Below are 19,861 nucleotides of genomic sequence, written 5' to 3' on the forward strand. Positions count from 1 at the left end.
ATGATCTCTTTGGGATACAAACCTGGAAGCGGTATTACTGGGACAAAGGGTATGATGCACTTATTTACAGCCCTTTGGGAATAGTTCCTGATTGCTCTCCAGAATGGTTGAATCAATTCACAAGTCCACCAGCAATGCATTAGTGTTCCAAGTTGTCCACATCCTCTCCAGCATTTGTTGTTTTCCTGTTTTGCCATCTTAGACAATCTGACAGGTGAGATGTGGTACTTCAGAGTTGTTTTGATTTGCATTTCTCTAATCAATAGTGATTTAGAGCATTTTTTCATGTTTATAGAAATGTTTAATTTCTTCCTCTGAAAACTGCCTGTTCATATCCTTTGACCATTTATAAAAGAGTGATAGCTTAATCTATTTTTTGCCTAATTTGATTTCTTCAATTCCTTTTTCTTCTCTAATTGCTACTGCTAACATTTTTAGTACCAGATTGAATAAGATGGGTGATAGTGGACATCCTTATTTCACCCCTGATCTAATTGGAAATGCTTCTAGTTTTTTCCCCATTACATATAATACTTGCTGATGGCTTTAAATAGAAGCTACCTATTATTTTAAGGGAGACTCCATTTATTCCATTACTTTCTAGTGTTTTTAATAGGAATGGATGTTGTATTTTGTCAAAAGCATTTTCTGCATCTATTGAGATAGTCATGTGTTTTCTGCTAGTTTTATTGTTGGTATATATGATCAATTATACTAGTGGTTTTCCTAATATTGAACAATCCTTGCATTCCTGGAATAAATCCTACCTGATCAAAGTGTATTATTCTTGTGATAAGTTGCTGTAGTCTTTTTGCTAATATTTCATTTAAAATTTTTGCATCTATATTCATGAGGGAAATTGTTCTATAATTTTCTTTCTCTGTTTTATCTCTTCCTAATTTAGGTATCAGTACCATATTTGTGACATAAAAATAATTTGTTAGGACTCCTTCTTCACTAATTTTCCCAAATAGTTTGTAGAGAATTGGAATCAATTGTTCTTTTAATGTTTGATAGAATTTGCTAGTAGATCCATCTTGCCCTGGAGATTTTTTTCCTAGGGAGTTCATTGATGGCTTGTTCAATTTCTTCTTCTGAGATGGGGTTATTTAAGTAACTTCATTCCTCTTCAATTAACCTGGGATATTTTTGTAAGTATTCATCCATTTCACTAAGATTGTCAAATTTATGTGCATATGGCAAAATCATTCCTAATTATTGTTTTAATTTCCTCTTCATTGGGGATAGATTCACCTTTTCCATTTTTGACACTTGTAATTTGGTTTTCTTCTTTCTTTTTTATCATATTGACTAAAGGTCTTTCAATTTTATTGATTTTTTCATAAAATCAGCTCTTAATTTTATTTAATTTAATAGTTTTCTTAATTTCAATTTTATTAATCTCTTCAAGAGTTTTCCTTTTGACCACTGCCTCCTTCTGTATTTCCTCCCTATCCACCCTTTCCCTATCATTTCCACTCAATACTTCTTCCCTCCAACCTAATTCCCCCCTTCCCTTTCCCCTTTCCCCTTTTTATTTGTACAGTCTATAGGGCATGATAGATTTTTTATACTTAATGAAGTAAGATTTTCCGTCCTTAAACCAAATTTGATGAGAGTAAACCTCATGCAATGCTCCTCTCCCTCCCTTCTTTCCCTCTACTGTAATGAGTTTTTATGTCTCTTCACATTAAAATCCTATACTTAACTGATTATAGTTTTCCCTCCCTAAACCAAAAACAATTAGTGTAAAGATCATATTATGTTCATCTCCCTCCCTTCTTTCCTTCTGTTACAATATGTTTTGTGTTTCTTCCTATGGCCTAATTTACCCTTTTCTGCCTCTTCCTTTCCCATTCTCTCATTACAATCCCTTTGGACCCCTTAGTAAGGATTTTTTTTTTATCATCACTTTAGTTAATTTATACCCACACCCTCTATCGATGTATATCCCATTTAAATGTCATGATAATTATACAATTCTCAATCACATATAGGGTTGTAAAGAGTTTGCTCTTATTGAATAATAAGTTAAGCATGTGTCTGTGTGTGTGTTTTCCCTGCTTACCTTTTTATGTCTCTTTGAAGCAACTTGTATATGAAGATCAAATGTTCTATGGATCTCTGACGTTTTTATCAGTAAGGTCTGGAAGTTCCTTATTTCATTGAATGACCATCTTCTGACCTGAAAGATTATGCTCAGTTTGGTGAATAGCTGATCCTTGGCTGTAGTCCAAGTTCTTTTGCCTTACAAATTATAATATTCTAGTCACTCTGATATTTTAATGTAGAAGCTTCTAGGTCCTGTGTGATCCTGACTGTAGTTCTGTGATATGTGAATTGCTTCTTTCTGACTGCTTGCAGTATTTTCTCCTTGACCCGTTAATTCTGTAATTTGGCTACAATATTTCTTGGAGTTTTAAATTTGCTATTTCTTTCAGGAGGTGTCCAATGAATTTATTCAACACTATTTTCCCCTCTGGTTCTAAGATGTCAAGGCAGTTTTCCTGGATGATTGCTTGGAAGATATCGTTCAGTTGTTTTTTTTTTAAATTTTCATCATGGTTTTCAGGTAGACCAATAATTCTTAGATTATCTCTCCCAAATCTGTTCTCCAGGTCAATTGTTAATCCAGTGGGATATTTTACAACTTCTTCTCATTTTACATTCTTTAGGTTTTGGTGGACTGATTCTTGATGCCTCATAGAGTCATTAGCTTCAATTTCACTGATTCTAATTTTAGCAAATTGTTTTCCTTAGTTAATTTTTGAAACTTCTTTTTCATATGTTAAGATTTTATTCCTAGGGAGTTATTTTCTTCTGTTAGATTTTTAACCTCCTTTGTTTTTCCAAAATTTTACTTTCTTAAGGAGCTGTTTTCTTTAGTGATTTTTTTTTTCTATTTTGGCAATTGTAAGTTTAAAATAATCAGTCAATTTATCTTCTGCTCTGTAATTTATCTTTTAAAATCCTCTTGAAGTCTTCCATGAATGCTTTTTGAGTTTGAGACCAGATCATATTCCCTTTTGAGGTTTCACATGAGAGTACAGAGTCAATGCTGTGCTCTTCTGAATTTGATTCTTCTGGCTTACTCTAATAGGATTCAATCATTTTTATTTTTCCAATTTGCTTTTTTCCCCATTATGATTGCTTATTTCCTGGCTTTTAAAGTTGATTTCTGCTTCTGGGCTACAGAGGGCTCTAACCCACACTTCTCATGCTAGGAGCTACGGCCTGGTTATTCGCTTTGTGTGCTGTGACCTCTTAGTACCTAGATTGAGGACAAGGCCAGGACTTTCTGCCTTGTCCTGGGGTTAAACTGAAGTTTACAGTGTAAGGTGTGGTGGAGGGGTGGTCTGGCCACTTCAGGATTCTGCCTCTACACCCCTGGGCTAGAGCTAAGGTGGGATCAGTCATTGGTGCCTGGGGATGCCCTGGTGTATGCAGATTCCCCTGATTATGCAAAATCTGAGGTTCTGGTGTAAACTCTGGTTGGCTCCACACCCCTGAGGTTCAGGATCTCCTGCTGTTAGACTGAGATGGGTCTTGGTAGGATACCTCCCACCCTTCACTTTAGCCTTGGTACAGCCACAGCCATGCCCCTCTTCTAGGACTACCCAGCCTGCTGCTGATCCCACTATTTTAGGACTTTACATTGGGGAAATTTTCACTGAGTTTTCAGGGTCAGAGAGGGGAATTAGAGCTTGTAGGATTTATTACACCATCTGGGTTTCCAGAAATTCAGGTAGATGATTTTTAATCATGCAGGTTGTGGGTTGATAGCCCCAAGAGTACTATTTCCTCTGCTACAGGCCTTGCGTTTGTCTGTTACCAGCTCTGACAAATCATGCATCCTGCAGTAAGAGGTCTGGGAATTGCCCCTACTGTAGGTTAATCAGGCTTCCTGTGCTCACTGGCACTGCTATGGTCAGGTCTCATGTCTGCACTGATGCAGCTCCCACCCTCCTTGCTCTGCATTCCTCCTGCCCAGCACTTTCCTGGACAGGAAATCTGCCACCCCCATCTCCCAATGAATTCTGCCACTCTAAAATCTATTTGGATTCACTTTTTAGAGGGATTTCTCAGAGGAGTTCAGGTGAGTTCCTGCTTTCAATCTACCATCTTTAGAGATCCAGCACCTCAATGAAAAAAATGACACATTGAAAATTAGAATTGGGCAAAATGAAGATAACAAAATTATAAGAGATCAATGAATAATTAAACAAAATGTGAATAATGAAAAATAGAAAAGAAAGCAAAACTTCTTATAAGAAAAACAGATCTGAAGAATTGATCAAAAAGTAAAAATGTAAAAATAATTGGACTAACTGAAAGTTATGATCACAAAAAGAATTTTGATACAATAATACAAGAAATAATCAAATAAAATTGTCTTGAAGCATTAGACCAAGGTGGGGGTGAGTAGAAACAGAAAAGTTCCATCAATCACAACTTAAAATAGATCCCATGAAGAAAACTCCCGAGGATATCATAATCTAATTCCAAAAATGCCAGCTCAAGGATAAAATATTAAAAACATCATGATTAAAACAATTTAAATATGATAGAGCCACAATTAGAATCACACAAGACTTTGCAGAAACATTAAAGTACCACAGTCCTTGGAACACAATATATTGCAGAGTAAAAGACCTGGGGCTTGGGATGGCTAGGTGTCACAATGAATAGACCACCAGCCCTGGAGTCAGGTGGACCTGAGTTCCAATGTGGCCTAAGACACTTAACACAAAAACTAGCCATGTGACCTTGGGCAAGTCACTTAACCCCAATTGCCCTCCAAACAGCAAAAAAAAAAAAAAAAAAGTACTGCGACTATCATACCCTGAAAAACTAAGTATTATTCTGAATGAAAAAAATGGATATCTGATAAACCCTCAGATTTTCAAGACTTTGTTAAAAAATTCTGAACATAATAAAATATTTGACATACAAGAACCAAGAGAAATATAAGGTACATACCCAAGACTGATTATAAGGGATTCATAAGGATAGACTTTACTTTTTAATATATGTAAAATGTATGTTTATGATTCTTACTAATAAAATGGGTAGCTGAGAAGAAAGATTGAGGGAGTAATCTTGAATATTATAGGAATTAAAAAAATAAAACCATTTAGGAACAACTAAAAAAGAGTAATTATTTTATGCAAATGAGGTGCAAGGGTAAGAATTGATATAAGGGAATTAGATAGGGGAGGAGGGCTGGTGGTTCTGGTAACTTACTTTCATTGGGAACGAGTTTAAGATGGAACAATACACACATATTTAGAAGAGTATAAATGTCTTCTAAATTCAGAAGAAATAAAATGGTAGGGACATAGGGAGGGGGGAGAGGACAAGGGAAGGATCTTTACAGGGGAAAAAGAGGTAATAGGTAAAAGTCAGTTATAAAAAGGTGTTTAGATTTGTGGGAAAGGGTGGATTAGGGGAGGGACACTTGGAGGGTGGTAGTCAAGTAATAGTGTGGCAAGGTATTGGGTAGAAGTAAAGCAGAGGAGGCAGGACAGATAGGAAACAAGAGATATGCACAAACAAAAACAAATATCAGGAGTAGAATATCTTTGGGAAAGTATATATCTATATGTGCGTGCATATATGTATATGTGTATGCATGTATCTATAACTATAGAGAAATATACATAAACTTCATTGTACTTTGGGAGTGTAGAAAGGAGAAAAGAACAAAGTAAAAATGCATAAAAGAACAAAAGAAAACTCACAAGGAAGCAAAGATTGACAGTTTTCAACACAACATGTATTATTTATCATACTGCTTTCTTAAAATGAAAATTTATTGTTACATATTTTGAATCCTTTCTTATGTACTGCTATGTACATAACATGTGCTTTTTTTCTTTCTTACTTAGTATTTAAGTTCCAATATTTAAATTCATGGCATGTTTTTGTTTCTTTTTTTTTCTTTTCTATTTTTGTGTTCTGGTGCCTGAAATAAAAATAAAAAATAGAAAGGAGCAAATGAAAGCTAATGACTTTTTGAGAAATCAAGGAAGTATAAATGAAACCAAAAGAATGAAAAAATAGAAGACAATGTGAAATATCTCACTGGAAAAAACAACTGACCTGGAAAGTAGTTCCAGGAGAGAGAATTTAAAAAATATCATACTACCTGAAAGCTGTGATAAAAAAAAGCCTAGACATTATCTTTTGGGAAATTATCAAAGAAAACTGCCCCGATATTCTAGAGCAAGAAGGGAATATAGAAATTGAAAGAATCCACCAATCACCTCCTGATAGAGATCACAAAAGGAAAACTCCTAGGAATATTGTAGCCAAATTCCAGAGTTCCGGGGTCAAGGAGAAAATATGGCAAACAGTCAGAAAGAAACAATTCAGTTATTGTGGAAACACAATTAGAATAACACAAGATTTAGTTACTTCTACATTAAGGGATCAAAGGGTTTGGAATATGATATTCTGGAGGCCAAAGGAGCTAGGATTAAAACCAAGAATTATCTACCCATCAAAACTGAGTATAATACTTCAGGGAAATTCCATGAAATAGAGGACTTTCTAGCAATCTTGATGAAAAGACAGAGCTGAATTGAAAATTTGACTTTCAAAGAAGATTTAAGAGAATTATGAATAGGTAAACAGGACAGAGAAATCATTCCAGATTTATTAAAGTTGAATTGTTTACATTCTTACATGGAAAGATGATATTTGTAACTCATGAGACAAGTAGATTTTTGTGTTTGTATCTATCCATCTACCTATCCATCCATCTATCTATCTAGATATATAAAACCCTAAATACACACATAGGTAGATAGATACATAGATGACACAGGATAAGTTTAAAATTAAGGGATATCTAAAAATAAAATTAAGTGGTGAGGGAAGAATGTACTGGGAGAAGGAGAAAAGGATAGGTGTAATGGAGTAAATTATCTCACATAAAAGGAGTAAGAAAAAACTCTTACAGAAGTGGAAGAGGGGGGATGTGAGAGGGAATGAGTGAACCCTATTCTCATCAGATTTGGCAGAAAGAGGGAATAACATACACTCTCAATTGAGTATGGAAATCTATCTTTATATCTTCCAACTTTGCTAAAGTTGTTTATTATTCCAAATAGCTTTTTTCTTGATTCTCTAAGTATATCATCATATCATGTACAAAAAGTGATAGCTTAGTTTCTTCTTTACCTATTCTCATTCCTTCAATTTCTTTTTCTTCTCTTATTGCTACAGCTAACATTTCTTGTACTACACTGAATAGCAGTGAGGATAATGGATATCCTTGTTTCACCCTTGATCTTATTGAAAATATTTCTAGCTTATTACCATTGCATATAATGCTTGCTGATGGTTTTAGGTAGATTCTACTTATCATTTTAAGGAAGGCTTCATGCATTCCTATTCTCTCTCGTGTTTTTTATAAGAATGGGTGTTGTATTTTGTCAAAAAAAGATGGCTGCATCTATTTAGATAATCATATGGTTTCTGTTAGTTTTGTTGTTGATGTGATCATTTATGCTCATAGTTTTCCTAGTATGGAACAAGCCCTGTGTTACTGGAATAAATCTCACCTCATCATAATGTATTATTCTTATGATGAGCTGCTGTAATTTTTTTTACTAATATTTTATTTAATTTTTTTGCATCTATTTTCATTAAGAAAATTGGCTTATAATTTTCTTTCTCTGTTTTGACTCTTCTAAGTATAGGTATCAACATCATATTTGTATCATAGAAAGAATTTGGTAGGACTCCTTCTTCACCCATTTTTCCAAATGCTTTTTATAGTACTAGAATAATCTGTTCTTTATATGTTTGGTAGAATTTGCTTGCAAATCCATCTGGCCATGGAGATTTTTTTGTAGGAGGTTCATTGATGGCCTGTTCAATTTCTTTTTCTGATATGGGGTGATTTAAGTATTTTGCATATCCTTCTGTTAATCTGGGCATGTAAGCATTCATAAATTTCATTAAGTTTGTCAGATTTATTTACGCACAGTTGGGCAAAATCGCTCCTAATTATTGTTTTAATTTCCTCTTTATTGGGGGTAAATTCACCTTTTTCATTTTTGACTTTGATAATTTGGCTTCCTTCTTCCTTTTTTAAATGAAATTACCCAAAGTTTTATCTATTTGTTTCATAAAATCAGCTCTTAGTTTTATTTACTAGTTCAATAGTTTTCTTAATTTTAATTTTATTAATCTCTTCTTTGGTTTTCAGTATTTTAAATTTGATATTTAATTGGGGATTCTAAATTTGTTCTCTATTTTCATTGCTCAATTTACTGAATTCTTATTTCTCTATTTTATTCATGTAAGCATTTAAAGATACAAACCTTCTCCCTAAAAACTATGTTTACTGTATCCCATTAAGTTTTGCTATGTTGTCTTATTAATGTCATTCTTTTGGATAATGTTATTGATTGTTCCTATGATGTGTTGCTTGCCCCCCTTGTTCTTTAGGATTAGATTATTTATTTTCCAATTAATTTTTAGTCTACCATTCCATAGTCTTTTAGTACATATAGCATTTATTACATCATTATCTGAAGAAGATACATTTACTATATCTGCCTTTCTGCATTGGATCGTGAGGTTTTTATGTCATAGCACATGATTAATTTTTGTGTAGGTACCATATACTGTTGAGAAAAAGGAATATTCCTTTCCTTTCTGCATTGGATTGTGAGGTTTTTATGTCATAGCACATGATTAATTTTTGTGTAGGTACCATATACTGTTGAGAAAAAGGAATATTCCTTTCTATTCCCATTCAATTTTCTCCAGAATTCTGCCAAAGGAAACTTCTCTAAAATTCCATTCACGTCCATATCTTATTTTTTGTTTATTTTGGGGTTAGATTTATCTGGTTCAGAGAGGGGGAGATTGTGGTGCCCCACTAGTATAGTTTTGCTCTCTATTTCTTCCTGTGCTCCTTTAGCTTCTTTTCTAAGAATTTGGATGTTATACAACTTGGTGCATATATGTTTAATGATATTACTTTATGGTCTATGATGCTTTTGAGCAGGATGTCCTTTTTCCCCTTTATCCCTTTTAATTTGCTCTATTCTTACTTTTGTTTTGTCTAAAATCAGGATTTCTACCTCTTCTTTTTATTTCCAATTTAGATTAAGCATAATATATTGTATTCCAGTTTTTTACTTTACCCAGGGTGTATCCCCGTGTTTCAGATGTGAGTCTTGTGAGCAACACTTTGTAGAATTATTTTTTTTAAAGCATTTGGGATTAAGTAACTTGCCCAAGGTTACATGGCTAGTTTGTGTGTGTGTGTGTGTGTGGGTGTTAAATATCTGAGGCCAGAATCGATCCCGGGTCCTCCCAACTCCAGAGCCGGTGCTCTTACTCACTGTCCCACATAGCCATCCCATTTTGTAGAATTATTAATCCGTTCTGCCATCCACTTCTATTTTATGGAAGAGTTCATCCCATTCCCATTCAGATTTATGATTGCTATCTGTGTCTTTCTCTCCACCCTATTTCCCCACTCTCCATTTATGCTTTTCTTTCTCCTTTCTCCCTTTTCCTTCTCACTAGAGTTGTGCTTTTGACCTCAGTTTGACCTCTTCTATCAGCCGCCTCCCTTTTCTTTCCCTTTTCCATACTACTTTTTCCCTCCCTTCTATCTACCCCCAATGTTTTTTTTTTCCCTTTTCCACTCCTGCTACCAAAAGGGAAAGTTAGATTTCTATACCAAATACCATGTTATTCCCTTCTTGAGTCAAATCTGATGACAGTGAGGTTCAAACAAAGCTCATCTCCCTCTTTTCTTTCCCTCTACTGTAATATATCTTTGTGCCTCCGCATGCGATGTAATTTAAGCTTTTCTGCCTACTTTCCTCTTCTACCAGTACAATCCCTTTTCACCACTTATTTAGTTTTTGTTTTTATCATCACATCAAAGTTAACTTAAACCTACCCTCTCTGTTTATGTGTATCCCTTCTAAATGTTATAATAAAGATACAATTCTCAAGAATTATAAATATCTCCTTCCCATTTAGGGATTTAAATGGTTTGCCCTTATTGAACAACATTTTATTTCCTTTCCTGTTTAACTTTTTATGCCTCTCTTGAGTATTGTGTTTAAAGATCAAAATTTTCTATTGTGTTCTGGTAGTTTTCATCAGGAAATGTAGGAAGTCCCCTATATCATTGAATGTCCATCTTCTCCTTTGAAAGATTATGATCATTTTTGCTGGTTAGTTAATCCTCGATTATAATCCAAGTTCCTTTGCCTGCTGGAATAGCATATTCCAAGCCCTCCAATCCATTAAAGCAGAAGTTTCAATGTCCTGAATGATCCTGACTGTGTTTCCATGATATTTGGATTGTTCATTTCTGGATCATTGCAGTATTTTGTCATTAACCTGATAATTCTTTAATTTGGCTATAATATTCCTTTGAATTTTCAATTTGGGATCTTTTTCAGGAGGTTATTGGTGGATTCTTTCTTTCTTTTTTTTTTTTGCTTTTTGGAGGGCAATTGGGGTTAAGTGACTTGCCCAAAGTCACACAGTTAGTTTTTGTGTTAAGTGTCTAAGTCCGGTTTTGAACTCAGGTTCTCTTGACTCCAGGGCCAGTGCTCTATTCACTGCATCACCTAGCTGCCCCCATTGGTGGATTCTTTCAATGACTATTTTACCATCTGGTTCTAGGACCTCGGGGCAGTTTTCTTGATTTCTTGAAGGATGCTGTTCAGACTTTTTTTTTTTATCATGGTTTTCAGGTAGACCAATAATTTTTAAATTATTCTTCCTGGATCTGTTTTCCAGGTCAGCTGTTTTTCCAAAGAGGTATTTTGCATTTTGTTTTATTTTTAAAATTCTTTTGATTTTGTTTCACTGATTTTTTAAAGGCAATTGGGTTTAAGTAACTTGCTCAAGGTTACATGGCCAGTTATTTCTGGGTGTGGTGCTAAGTATCAGCCTGGATTCGATCCCCAGGTCATCCCAACACTGGGGCTGGTGCTCTTACTCGCTGAGCCACCTGGCCACCACTTGTTTCACTGATTTTTGATGTCTCATAGAGGTATTAACTTCTACTTGCCCAATTCTTATTGCTTGCTCTGTCATCTTGGGTCCTGGAAGTCAAACTAGGTGATTTTCACAGTTCCTTCTGTGGGCTGATAGTTCCAGGAGCAGACCCTGCTGCTGCTGCTTCTAGTTCAGTTACTCCCCAGGCATTCTTCTGGTTTTCTGGGGCCAATGCTATATTGGCATGCCCTGCACTGGACTGTGACTCTTTCTCACTCAGTTCCAACAGACGCCCTCCTGCTGATTTTCTAAATTGTCTCTGGCATCTGAGGACTGAGAAATCTGGAAACCACCAGTGCTGCCAGTGATTCAGTGCCCCAACAATTACTCTGGTTGTTCTGTGGCTGGGTCTGAACTGGCATAACCCACACTAAACTGCCATCCTTTCTCAGTTGGGTGCAACAGACCATTCCTGTCAACCTTCCAGCTTGTCTTGGGATGGACATCTGCTTCACGGTGTCTCTTTGTGGGTTCTTCCACTTTAGAAATTGTTGAAAGTCACTTTTCAAAAGGCATTGGAAGGAGTTTGAAGGAGAGTTTTGAAGGTGAGTCCTTGATTTCACTTAGTTCCCATGTTAGGCATTTTTAATCATCTTATTCCTGTATGCCAAGAATTATTAGATATTGCTTATTTGGTTAAACTTAAGAGATTTTAATTACTTCTATAAAATTATAATCTATAATTTTTTCTGAAGTTGATATTAGCTTATTTTTGAAAGTCACTTTAAATTTCAAACCTAGTCTTTTTTTTTCTACATCACACTATTTGTAACACATTGAATTCTATTGTAAATAAAATACTTTACAGCAACATGTGCTTATATTTCAGTGTCCCCTGAATATCTAAATTATCATAAGGATTTTAGTTTGTGGCTTTGAATGTTTGTTTCTTGTGCATAAATCAGTTAATGAGCATCACAGTAGTGGAAGAATTTCTGAATACCAACACTACTGAAAGATATAATTTATACGCAGTTAAGTTCAGCTCAAAAGTAGCATGGTATAGCAGATAGAGAGCTGACCTCCAAGACAGGGAGCCTTGGGGTTAAGATCCACCTTACACACATAGTAACTGTGTGACCTGGGACAAATCATAATCTGTCAGTGCCCTGGGCTACTCTCTGAGACTATAAGTCAAGGAAGTGTCAGTTGGGGCCAAGTGATGCAGTGTCTTGTTCATGGAACAGCAATGAGGCCAAAATCAATGTATTGAAGAGTAGGCAGGGAGGAGTGAGGTAAAGTTAGAGAAGAGTGGAAAGGGAGGGTGAAGCCAAGATGGAGGAGTAAAAGCAGGGACTTGCTTGATCTCTACCAAAACACTCTCTAATTACCTATGAAAAATGACTGTAAACAAAGTTTAGAACTGCAGAACCCACAAAATGATGGACTGAAACAAATCTCTAGCCAAGATGGCCTGGAAGGCCAACAGTAAGGCTCTATCACACAGGGTTGGGAGCAGAGTCCATCATGAGCTATACTAGCATAGATGATCTGGAGTAGGCCTCAGGGGACTGAATTACTGGCAACTATGGTAGTTTCCAGACGTTTTGGCTTACAAATGCCAAAGACAGCATCAAAGGTCAGTGGGAAAACTCTGTTGGACCTAGGTGAAAGAGGAGCATGGTCCCACCCCAAGGCAGCAAAGGTGACAGTAGTGGCAACAGTGGCAGTGGAGGCAGCAACAGCAGTGGCTACTTCTGGAGCTCCCAGTCCACAGATGATATAGGGATTGAGTCAGATCAGAGGGGGATTGCAAGGATCTCTTTGGAGCTGAGGCAGGACTCTCTTACTCTTCCCTGCTTAAATCTGGGTTTAAGTCCTGAGTGATGGTCCTGGTTGAGCAGTGTCTTTGGTGTGGCAGAGATTGTGGTTGCAGGAGGGGGAACCGTTCTCAAAATTCCAAGGTAGAAAAGGAGTTCTTGTGGTCACTCACAAACCAGAGTACATGCCAGGAAAGGAGTAAACACCTCTCCTATGATCATATCACCTTGGAAAGGATGAAAATTTATAGGACCCTAGAAGTATCTTTAAAAACATCTGCACAAAACCCCTGAAGCTTGGGAGAGTACACCCACTCCCACCACTCCCACTGGAAGCAAAGTCATACCTTTACAAAGAGTTAAAAAGTCAAGTATTTGGCTGGGAAAATGAATAAACAGTGAAAAAAAACTCAAAGTATAGAATATTACTTTGTCAACAAAGAAGATCAATGCACACAACCAGAAGAAGATAACAAAGTCGGGGTGGCCAGGTAGCTCAGCGAGTAAGAGCACTGGCTCCAGTGTTGGGATGGCATGTGGATCGAATCCGGGCTCAGACACTTATTACCCACCCAGAAACACCTGGCCGTGTAACCTTGAGCAAGTTACTTAACCCTGATTGCTTTAAAAAAAAAAGAAGACAACAAAGCCAAAGATCCTATGTCAAAAGCCTCCAGGAAAAATATAAATTGGTTTCAGGCCATAAAAGAATGCAAAAAGGATTTTAAAAATCAAGGAGGAGAAGTAGAGGAAAAATTGGGAAGAGAAATGAGGTTGATGCAAGAAAATCATGAAAAACAAGTCTTCAGCTTGCTGAAGGAGACCTAAAAAATACTGAAGAAAATAATACCTTAAAAAATAGAATAATGTAAATGGCAAAAGAGAGCTAAAAAGCCAATAAGGAGAAGAATGCCTTCAAAAGCAGACTTGATCAAACAGAAAAAAGATATCCAAAAGTTCACTGAAGAAAATTATTCCTTAAAAATTAGAATGGAGCAAATGGAAACTAATGAATTTATGAGGAATCCAGAAAGAACAAAATTTAAAAAAGGATGGAAAAAATAGAAGACAAAGTGATATATCTCATTGAAAAACCACTGACCTGGAAAACAGATCCAAGAGAGGTGATTTTAAAATTATTGGAACGCCTGAAAGTCATGAGGAAAAAATAAAAAGCCTAGACATCATCTTTTAAGAAATTATCAAAGCCAAACAAATTAATTAAAATAAAATAAAATAAAATAAGAAATTTTCAAAGAAAACTGCCCTGATATTCTAGAACCAGAGGGAAAATAGAAATCCATCAGTCACTTCTTGAAAAAACCCCAAAAGGAAAACTTCTAGGAATATTGTAGTCAAATTCCAGAGTTCCCAGGTCAAGGAGAAAATATTGCAAGCAGTCAGAAACAGTTCAAGTCTTGTGGAAATATAGTAAGGATAACACAATATCTAACAGCTTCTACATTAAGGGATCAGGAGCACTGGCATAACATATTCTGTAGGTCAAAGGAACCAAAATTAAAACCAAGAATTACCTACCCAGCAAAACTGAGTATAATCCTTCAGGGGAAAAATAATATTTAATGCAATAGAGGACTTTCAAGCATTCTTGATAAAAAGACCAAAGTTAAATAGAAAATTTCACTTTCAAATACAAGAATCAGGAGAAGCATGAAAAGGTAAACAGGAAAGGAAAATCATAAGGGACTTATTAGGGTTGAAATCTTTACATTCTTAAATGGAAAGATGATATTTGTAACTCATGATACCTTTCTCAGTATTAGGGTAGTTGGAGGGAATACACACGCACATACACATATAGATACAGATTTTGTATATATAGATATACATACATATATCTACATACACACATATAAATATATGTGCATATGTTTGTATATATGCATGTATACATATAGATATTGGGCACAGGGTGAAATGAATATGTAAGCATGATATCTCAAAAAGAAAAACAAGGTGTGAGTGAGAAATATATTGGGAGAAGGAAAAAAGGAGAGGTAGAATGGGGTCAATTACCTCCCATAAAAGAGGCAAAAAACAACCCTTTTATAATAGAGGGGAAGAGGAAGGAAGTGAAAGAGAATGAGTGATGCTTACTCTCATTGGATTTGGCTTAAGGAGGGAATAATATACACACTTAGTTGGGTATCTTACCCTACAGGAAAGTAGAGGGGAAGTGGATAAGGGGAAGAATTATAGAAAGGAGGGCAGATTGGAGGAGGAGGTAGCCAGAAGCAAATACTTTTGAAAATGGACAGGGTCAAAGGAGAAAATGGAATAAATAGGGGGCAGGATAGAATGGAGGGAAATATAGTTAGACTTTCACAGCCTTACTATTATGGAAGTGTTTTGCATACCTACTACATATGTATAGCCTATATTGAATTGCTTGTTTTCTCAATTAGAGTGTGTGGGGAGGAAAGAAGGGAAAGAATTTGGAACTTAAAGTTTTAAAAGCAAATGTTAAAAATTGTTTTTACATGCAACTGGCAAAGCAGATATACAGTCAATGGGGTATGGAAATCTATCTTGCTTTTCATAAAGTCGGGGGATAGGGGATAAAAGAGGTGGGATGTGGTGACAGAAGGGAGGACAAATGGGGGCAGGGAATCAAAATGTATGCCACCTGGGGATGGGGGGAGGGGAGATATGGGGAGAAAATTTGGAACTCAAAATTTTGTGGCAATGAATGTTGAAAACTAAAAATAAATAAAGAAAAGACTAAGAAAAGAAGAGTGGGAAGGTGTGTGAATGAGGAAGTGGGACTCTAGTACATGGAACGTTGTGAATTTCATCCTGGAGATGACAGAGAGCCACTAGAGTTTATTGAGCATTGGAGTATATGGTCACACCTGCATTTTAGAAAATACAACTTTCAAGGCTAAATGGAGGACAGGCTTCTGGCCAGAGACTCACTCTGCTATTGCTATTTTCCATGTATGGGGTTCTGAGGTTTTGCCAGTATTAGAGAAAAGGAGGGGGTGTATTTGAGAGGTGTTGCAAAAATTAAATCTGGGGGCAGAGCCAAGATGTCAGGGTAAAAGCAGGAACTTGCTTGAGCTCCCACTCCAACAACCTCCAATATGTGTAAAATATAACTCTAAACAAATTTTAGAGCTACAGAACTCACAAAGTATCAGAAAGAAACAAATCTCCCACTGAAGACAGTCTGGCATGCCAACAGTAAGGGCCTATCCCACTGGGCTGGGAGTAGAGTGCATTCCTGTGTGAACCATGTCAGCACAGACCAGCAAGCCAGACTGGCTGGAGCAGACTTCAGGAGAGTGAATCACTGGCAGCTGTGGCAGTTTCCAGACTTCTCAACCCATAAATACCAAAAAGAAAGTAAAAGGTAAGTGGAGAACACTTGATCCTGTGTGAGAGAAGAGCACAATCTGGCCCCTATCCCTCCCAGGGTGACAGAGGTGGTGGCAATTGCAACTTGTGCCACTGTGGCTGCTTCCGACAGCATTCTAGGGGGACCAAATGACTTTACAGAGGGAAATTACAGAAATCTCTTTACTGGTGTTGAGGCAGGATTCTCTTGCTTTGCCCTGCTTGGATCTGAGTCACAGTCTTAGGTGGTGGTCCTGGGGTAAGGAGTGTTGTCATGGCAGGGCTTGTTGAGGTTGTAGAGAGAAAGTCCTCCTCACAGTTCTGAGGCAGGTGCCTGGAAGAAGTTCTGACAACAGCTGCACAAAACCCCAGAAATTTGGGACACAACACTCTATACCCTGGAAGTTCTACCATGGCAAAGAGCTCAAAAGTCAAGTAATTGACTGGCAAGATGAGCAAACAGAAGAAGCACAGATTTTAGAACCTTTTTTTTTTGGGGGGGGGGACAAAGGATCAAAAGATAGAACCAGAAGAAGACAACAAAATCAAAATTACTACATCAGAAGCCTCCAAGAAAAATATGAACTGGTTGCAGGTCATGGAAGACCTCAAGAAGGATTTTGAAAACCAAGTAAGAGAAGTAGAGGAAAAATTGGGAAGAGAAATGAGAATGATGCAAGAAAATAATGAAAAATAAGTCAACTGCCTGACTGAAGAAAATAACACCTTAACAAATAGATGAATTCAAATGGCAAAAGATGTCCACAAAACAGTGAGGAGAGGAATGCCTTAAAAAGCAGAATTGGCCAGATGGAAAAGGAATTTCAAAAGCTCACTGAAAAAAATGCCTTCAAAATTTGATTAGAGCAAATGAAAGCTAAAGACTTCATGAGAAATCAAGATATTATATAACAAATGCAAACCAACGAAAAACAACTGACATGGAAAATAGATCCAGGATAGATAATTTAAAAATTATTGGACTACCTGAAAGCCATGTTCAAAAAAAGATCCTAGACATTATTGTTCAGGAAATTATCGAGGAAAATTGCCCTGATATTCTAGAACCAGAGGGTAATATAGAAATTGAAAGAATTTTCCAATTGCCTCTTGAAAAAGATCCCCAAAAGAAAACTCCTAGGAATATTATAGTCAAATTCCAGAGTTCCCAGATCAAGGCGAAAATGTTACAAGTAGTTAAGGAAGAAACAATTTGAGTATTGTGGAAACACAATCAGGATAACACAAGATCTGGCAGCTTCTACATTGGACTGAAGGGCTTGGAGTTTGATATTCTGGAGGTCAAAGGAGCTAGGATTACAACCAATAATCACCTACAGAGCAAAACTGAGCATAATATTTCAGGGGAAAATATGGACATTCAATGAAATAGGGGACTTTCAAAAACAAAACCAACAGCCCTTGGCAATAGTTTAGAAGAAAGGGATGAGAGATAGTGAGGAGTTGAGAGTAAAACTGAAATTTTGAGCAGTGAGGAGGTAACAGTGGGTTCCAGAGGTTTCTTTCTCTGTATCCCAGGATAAAGTCAGATTTGATCCCATCTCTAAGTAAAATTACAACATTCCATAAGACTACGAAATAGTCCCAGTGTCCCACATGTAAGGGATCCCTTCCCTCAGGTACCACCCAGTGATGAGGATTTCTCTTCCCTTTCAGCTGCACTCCTTCCTAAAGAACACTGAATTTAACAACAGTGCTGGTGACCAGGTGTTTGTAGATGAGAACAGAAGATCAGAAGCTCATTATGCCATTATGAACTATGTGGTCTTTAATGACAATGAAACTCTGGTGAAAGTGGGGCAGTTTGTCCCTGAGGCTCCCCGTGGTCAAGATTTCACCATCTGTGAGGATGCCATAGTGTGGGGCTGGTTCGGTTCAAAGGTCAGAGACATTTTAAATGTGACCTTTATGTTTCTAATTAAAGGTATAATTCTTGCCCTATTTGGTTTACTCTACATTCCATATAGGGGCATCTAGGTGACAAAGTGGATAGAATACCAGGCCTGCAGTCAGGAATACTCATCTTCTGGAGTTCACATCTAACCTTTTGCACTTACTAGCTGTGTGACCCCAGGCAAGTCATTTAACCCTGTTTGCCTCAATAGCTCATCTGTAAAATGAGCCAGAAGGAAATGGCCAACCACTTCAATATATCTGCCAGGAAAACCCCAAATAAGTGGATGAAGAATCAGATAGGATTCAAAAATGACTGAATAGCTACAGCATTGCATATATTTATGAATAGAAGACATCTAATAGCTAATTTTAAAATATGAAGTTTCAATGTCAGCCTCTCCCCACCCCTATTCCTTGTTTGTATAGCTATCTTCTTGTTCATGCTAATTATGTGAGATAATTTCCTCTAACCTTCCATTTCTTTCCTTACCCAGTGTGTTCTTCACGTTTTTCCATTCTTCTCTTAAGATCATCAAAGCAAACAGATAAACTCCCAGGCATTGGCATGACCCCTAACGATAAGGTTCAGAGGTAACACATGCATTATCTCCCCACATTAGAATGTAAGCTGCTTATGCTTAGATTATTATCACTGTTGATTTCTGTTTACTTTTTGTGCTTCTTTTGACTCATATTTACACTCAGAGTTTCTATACTGCTCTAATCTTTTCACAAGTAATACTTTGTAGGCCTCTATTTCCTTAAGGATCTGTTTTTTTTTTCTTTTAGGACTAAACTTAGTTTTCCTAGGTAAGTTATTCTGGGCAATGTGACAAAGTCCTGCACCTGGTGCAAGCTAAGAGGCTCTTGTCATCTCATTCTGACCCGATGTTTGACTCCCTACTTATCTATAGGTGGAGAACTTGCCAAGTGCCTGGCACAGATTGGAATGTGCTTGAGGCCCTGCTGTTGGTTTGCATGGAGGCTTTGTGCCTCAATAATGATTTTACTGTTTCACTCTTTTTTTGGGTAGTTTCTCAACTCCAGAATTTCTTTTGATGCATCATTTTAAAGTTGTTGGGGGTATATTGGTGTGTGGATTTTGAAGACCTAAGGGGATTATTTACCTTCACTATGCAATCCATGCTGTGCCTCCAGGTAGGAAATTTAATTAACACCTAGTCCACCCTCTCCATTTGATACATGAAGTAACTGAGCGTCAGAAAGATAGTGACTTATCCATGAGACTTCCAAATCTGGTCTTTTTTCAACTGTCCTGCACCCATGTGAACTAGAGGAAAGCATCGGTTGAGATTCATCCAAGGAAAAAATGATATTGAATGCTCCAGAGTTTGTTCCCTGTAGAGATGAAAAATGGCTTGACTTTTATACTCCCAAATGACTGAGCGTCTGAGAGTTTCAGAATAGGTTGTTTTTCTGAAGGACTTTTCTGGTACTTTGTATTCTGTCTTTAACTATCACTTCATTCTTTTGGTCCTTCAACCCTGAAAGGCTAGGAAGCTGGATGGGAGCACACAGAATGAATTTGTTTCTCTTTCAATCCATTTTTGTGACTCACTTTTGGTGAGAAACATTAACATTATATTCATAATCCTTTTTGTTTTTAAGCAATCAGGGTTAAGTAACTTGCTCAAGGTGACACGGCCAGTTATTTCTGGGTGTGGTGCTGAGTGTCTGAGCCCAGATTCGATCCCCAGGTCATCCCAACATTGGAGCCGGTGCTCTTACTCGCTGAGCCACCTGGCCGCCCCTAAGCA

The 19,861-nt window shown here is 36.9% G+C and overlaps 1 protein-coding gene across 1 annotated transcript in view; it reads left to right on the forward strand.

Moving 5' to 3' along the window:
* LOC138167918 (vomeronasal type-2 receptor 26-like) overlaps nucleotides 1-19,861 on the forward strand; it is a 40,599-nt gene that overhangs the window by 14,616 nt on the left and 6,122 nt on the right. The window contains 1 exon segment of the mRNA XM_069096887.1: nucleotides 17,844-18,068. Coding sequence (XP_068952988.1) covers nucleotides 17,844-18,068 — 225 coding nt within the window.

This window comes from Petaurus breviceps, unplaced genomic scaffold (genome assembly GCF_028583685.1).
Source record: "Petaurus breviceps papuanus isolate PSGF00001 unplaced genomic scaffold, PetGlider_PUasm1.0 328, whole genome shotgun sequence".
NCBI classification, from domain to species: Eukaryota; Metazoa; Chordata; class Mammalia; order Diprotodontia; family Petauridae; genus Petaurus; species Petaurus breviceps.